We start from the raw sequence: 5,956 nt of genomic DNA, 5'->3' as shown, positions 1-5,956 counted from the left end.
TATATATATATATATATATATATAAAAGATTAAAACATTTTATGGGAACAGCGTTTCTCTGAATGATAATTTGTATTTTGCCGTGCATTAATTCCATTGACGCGCTAGACGTTGTAATATGTTATGATATTATTACCAAAATTAATTTATAGTTTTCCGTACGATAATTGGATAAGATCGTATATAATTAGATAAATCTCGTCTATACTTGAGATATGTTAAGATTAATCACATAAATTTCTATCAAAATTCTTAAAATTCTTTTCTTAATATTTTAATTAAATTTATTAAAATGTTTTATAATTTTAGAAATAAAATGAATAGTGGATAAAATAAAATCAATTTAAATCTATTATGTCAATTTTAAATCATCATGTATAATTATTTTTTGAACGAATATGTTGATTAATGCGGGATATCAAACAATTATATTCAATTATTGAAAAAGTAAACTATAATAAATGCGATTGTAGCCAAGTTTTACTTAGTCATATTGTTATGTAAGAATTATTTATATATTTCTTCAACAACATCAGCAAATAAATCGGGGCGGTTTTGTCAATATCTGCGATAAAGCTTCAATAATCTGTTACAGTGTTATCGCACTCGAAGAAGCCCTGTAATACGAAGGAAAGCTGTTCTTATTCAGATTATAGACACCCTAGCCAAGATTTTAACAAAGAAAAACATTCTAAGAAGTCTAGTTGCCAATCGAATCAAAATGCGAACAGGCAAATCGACAAACCGTCGACAAGCCGTGAAACAATGATTGATCGTGATAATCCGCGATGCGGTTTAAAAGTGTCAAACGAGAAGCCTGAAACTTTACCGAACCTCTATTCTGCTCTTCCTAGCGATGAGACTTGCATCACGGATGCCAAAATTCGCTCGTGGCTATACCAGTTTCCCCATAACCTGAGTACCGATAAATCGGATATCGATGATTCGATCGCAAAAAACAAAAAATCATCGATCGAAGATGAAGCTCAATCAATCATTTCATTATCCGACAAAAATAATAAATTTGACAAGATCGTCGAAGTACATCGCAACAGAATTAACGCAAAATGTCGGTCAAGTCAAAATAGAAAACAGAGTACGGATTGCTCAGAGCGTATCGATGAAGACAATACGTTGTCCCAGATGAATAAAGAGGCGAACCAGATTGACAAAGAACTCAATTCCACTTCGAACAAATTGAAATACAAGACGTTTCTTACTAAAATACGCGCAAAGGAAAATCGTGAGAAGAATGCGAAGTCGAGTGTCGAGGAGACTAACAGTCAAAATAGCTCCTCGTCATGGATGACAGCGTACGATCCAAATGCGACAGCTATGCCTTCGTGTTTGGGTATGAAGAGCACATCTGCGATCAGCGAACAATCCACCGCGAACTGGCTCTCTATGATCGAATTTGAGAAAGAGATGAAACGCGGGAGCAAAAGAAAAGTAAAAAAATTGAACGTGAGCATCGAGAAAAATAAAAATCTACCTCGGATAATTGAGGACGTTATACTCTCAGAGAGAAACAAATATGATTCGGCTAGACTTGCGGCAAGTCATAAAAAAAGCGAAAAAGAGACGAACATATCGCCGGAGTCGAGCGATCGGAAACAGAATGCGATTGATAAGAATCTAAATTTATCGGACGCAAAAGTGAAAGCATTGATTGACACAAACAATCAGACGGAATTATTTGATGAAGATGGGGCCAACTGTTTGAAATCAATGTATCTTATCAACACATCTGCCACATTGGAGGAAGACAGGCAAACAGACATAACAAACCTAAATATCAATCAAATAAACAAAATTATTGGCCTCGATAACGTCGCGAAAGATTGTGAGAAAAATTCCACTGATTATAGCAATGTACCACCATCGCAGCGAAAAAGATTAACTGCAGTAACGTCAGAGAAATTAAACGAATCTGATCTATATGAACACGAAAGAATTCGTAACATTTCGCAAACTTCCACCGACAACTTTGAAACTTTGTCCGACTGCTTATCAGCCGAAAAACAGTCTCTCGGATCTCAAGAGATCAGTAATGTTCAGGAGACACTGGATGAAACTGTATCTTCTCAATTATCATCGACATCAAAAAAAGGTCGGCTATCCTTGAAAAAAAAGCGGATTGATAATAAGAGCGTTGAATCGCCGCTTTTAAGCGATTATCCGCTATCATACAGATTTTCGATAGACATAAATTGTATCAGTGATCGCAAGAACGTTAATTCGCCAGTATCAAAGGATGATAAGCTGTTTGAAAGTCAATTGAAAGTTGTGAGGCGTGACTTGAATTTCAAAATCCGCGAAATTCAACAACGAACCGACCAAGCTACGATATCCGCCAATGCATCAAAAGGCATAATCGAAATTGAAAATAACAACGAAAATGTTTCCAAAATTCTTCATCAGGACAAAAAGTTCAGTCACAATTTTACTGGTGAATCTACGGTGTCGAAAAAATACCTCTCGACAAAGTCGAAAAGTGTCGAGAATCAAGGACGTCAATCTCTCGTGAAATTTATACAATTAGGTTTGTTAAATATTAAGAGGTTAAATCGATATTTTTACGCAGGCCCGACTAAACGCGAAATGTCGATGCCAGCAGAAGTTCGAGTTACTTCGGTGTGCAATATGCAATTAAGCAGATCCGAAATGTATGCAGCAACATGTTCTAATCCATGGAATGATTCCCAAAACTCTAATAATATCACCATGGTGGAGAATATTTATTTCGCGAAAAATAATAATTTAAATTCGAATGAAGTAGTTTCAAAAGAATTTCCCGCGTTACAGATTTGTACAGCTTCAGCGACTTCGACACCCAAAAAAAAAACCGATTCTCATTTAAATGAAACGAAGAACACAAAGGTTGTACATTCTTCATTGAACGCAAATCAACAATTAAATAAGTCAATCGAGAACATCACTGAGAAAAACGCGCAATTTTTTCATAAGCCATCTTACGTGGACAAGAACGTGATTCACGGGATCTCGCATATTTATCCAGGAACGTCAAAATCTATTAAACTGCTGTCACCGGATAAAGATTCGCAGTTGAAATTTTTCGCAATAGACTCCCCAACGAGCGAGCGCGATAAGTTGCGACGCGCGAGCTCGATTAAGTCCGTAATCAAAGGAAACAACTTTTCTGAAATGAAAAATTCACACCTCGAAACGTCTACGCTGGCCGAGGCGCAGGAATCTTTCATCGAAAACCTCTGTAAAAAGAGAAAAAGAATGAGATATACCAATGACAGAGAGCTATTTGAGGACAGGCTCAGCGATGAAAACGATTCTAGCAATTCTGCCACTGACAGCAGTCGAAGTACAATAAAACTTGACAGATACAACGAGTTATCTAGGAAAGCAAACTCGAGTCGTTTGGACGAACATAAAAAACGTCGTTTGAGTTCCTCGGATGACCAGGATGTCGAGGAAATCTCGTCGGTTTCTAAACAACAGAATGCGCCCAGAAGAAAATCGAAGATTTCTAGCTCAGATTCGGAATCGGAGACGCATGTTACGAAAAATTTGAAAAGGTATTAATGAAAATTATATAATTATATAAATATATATAATTTATATAATTATATAAATTATACATATAATTATTTTATTATTTATATATGATTCTTATATATATCTTATATAAATCAATTTATTTTATTGATCTATTTTTCTGTTTTCAAATTTTTTTTCTTTTTATTTTTATTACCGATCTTATTTTATATTCATAGTTTCTATTTTAAACTTATCTGTAACTGAAATCTATAATTATTGCTATTGGTCACAATTTTTATCTACATTCCATAATTAACAAATATTGTTTTTTCTGAAGCAACTTCCTTTCCTCTTTCCAATTTTTACAACTACTTTCAGTGATTATTATTACGCGCTGCTATTACCGTTACTTCTTAGATGAAGTAATGCAACAAAGAGAAAGAAATACACTCTTCGCATTTAATCGCAGAAAAATACTCTTGTCAGAAACATAGGTCTTTTATTTACACCATCATTATTTTTTTCTTTTTCAAAAATACAGCGACAATCAATGTGCCCAACGAAATTCATCGATTACGGATTCGGCTACGAAACAATGTTCGACTAAGCAAGATTCGGAAAATCTTCGTATGCGGAATATAATCGATAAATGGAGCAACGAACACACGGTGCAAACAAAGTTGATGAAGGAAAGTAAAAATAGTCAGAATAGCCTCAAATCAACGAAGAGCCAATCCGAAGAAATCCTGGCGAGCCATCAATCGTCTCACTCAAGTAATGCACTCAATATGGAGAAGAACTCAAAGCCAAGCCAGAAAAGTTTCGCGAGAGAGTCGGATATATTTGAGAGCAGTAGTTTCTTCAATTCGGACAATGTTGATTATATATTGCAGTCGACAAAGAACGCGAACGATACATCAAAGAAGATCGCGAATTCTTCAAACGATGACATTATAAACAAAGTGCTGCAGATCGATAGATCGCGGAGTAACACCGAGGGACGGTCAGATTCTGTTTCACGGAACGATACCACGAGCCAAAGAGAAAAGGATAACAGAGAATTATTACAGGACAATTTTGATGAGATCATTGCCAACGTCGAACAGCTACAAAGCGAGGATTTCATACCTTGTTCTGAACAGCCAGATCACAATCCCAATCGCCCATTAACAAAACAGAAAACGTCGAACTGTCTCACAATGATAGATGAATCGTGTGGCATTATACAGGAAACTCTGACCATGTCTCCGTCATCGACGAACGACATGTTTTATTCTTCTAGAAACATTAAAAAACTATCCGCAACTAATGCTATTTCAAAATTTCAAGAAACATTCAACGAATGGATTATAAAGCATTCTGATAAAGAGAACGTTGCCTGCAACCAGAAAAGACATGGTTACATGGGTGATCAAAGAGACAAAAGTAATTCATTGATAAACATCGATACATTTGACAAGGACTCCCGTAAAACAGTTACATCGAAGCATAATGTATCGCGAGAGAAAGAAAAGTTCCCCGAAGAACGTAATGTTTTAATACAATCAGCGAGTCGGCTTGACGTCAATAACGATAAAATATATGCAACAGTTACTGACAACGAATCAATTTCAAAAGATGATACTTTCGATGATTCGCTTATGAATATTACGCAGCATCAAGTTCGATTACAAATGTTTGAACGGGATCTATTCGATACTGTGTCCCAAAATCAAATAAAAACGACAAAAATGAATTCGCAGAATGATCCGTCACAAAGGGAACAACGCACTCCAAAAAAGAGAAAGCAGAATATTCAGGATAAAAATACGGAACCAGAGGTAAGTGTTCGCAATGTTAATATTTCTATATTTATCTATGTCTTATATTAACAAGACTATATTTATATTCTTTTGTTCTGCAATTTTGAGATTCCGAGAAATAATGTTTCTCTAACATATATATCGATTCGCTACAAAGAAAATCTACAATTATAACAAATTTCACTTATATCTGCAAATGTAAAATTTATATTTCATATATATTTCATATAATCGAAACTCTGCTAACGTATAGAGAACGCATCATAAAGTTTTCTTTATGATGCGTTCTCTATACGTTAGAGTTTATGGAAATTTAAGGAAATTTCTTATCAAAATAATTCTAATTCGCATAATCAAATTTTTTCACTCAAGTTTAAAATAAAAAATCTGTACTATGAAATGTATAGCAATGTGGCCGTAGGTATTTTAAATTCTAAATTTAGAATACTTATGTATGTCGAATTTTAACCCTTTTATGAACGAGCACTTTACATCGATCTTGTAGCGTTTACTGTAATTTACATAGAAATAGCAATGAATTTATTATTATTATGGACAGCATGTTCCGTATGCGTGCGTGCGTGCGTGCGTGCGTGCGTGCGCGTGCGCGCGTGTGTGTGTGTGTGTGTGTGTGCGTGCGT

At 35.2% G+C, this 5,956-nt stretch overlaps 1 protein-coding gene across 1 annotated transcript in view; it reads left to right on the top strand.

Annotated features, from left to right (window-relative positions):
• Window positions 1–5,956, top strand: part of LOC108685853 (serine-rich adhesin for platelets-like) — a 10,791-nt gene that overhangs the window by 2,443 nt on the left and 2,392 nt on the right. Inside the window, exons 3-4 of the mRNA XM_018190855.1 lie at window positions 596–3,551; window positions 4,055–5,333. Coding sequence (XP_018046344.1) covers window positions 596–3,551; window positions 4,055–5,333 — 4,235 coding nt within the window. The remainder of the gene's footprint in view (window positions 1–595; window positions 3,552–4,054; window positions 5,334–5,956) is intronic.

Source organism: Atta colombica, unplaced genomic scaffold (genome assembly GCF_001594045.1).
Source record: "Atta colombica isolate Treedump-2 unplaced genomic scaffold, Acol1.0 scaffold100, whole genome shotgun sequence".
Taxonomy (NCBI): domain Eukaryota; kingdom Metazoa; phylum Arthropoda; class Insecta; order Hymenoptera; family Formicidae; genus Atta; species Atta colombica.
The sequence above is the reverse complement of the archived record's forward strand: the minus strand, read 5'-3'. Positions and strand labels throughout refer to the sequence as shown.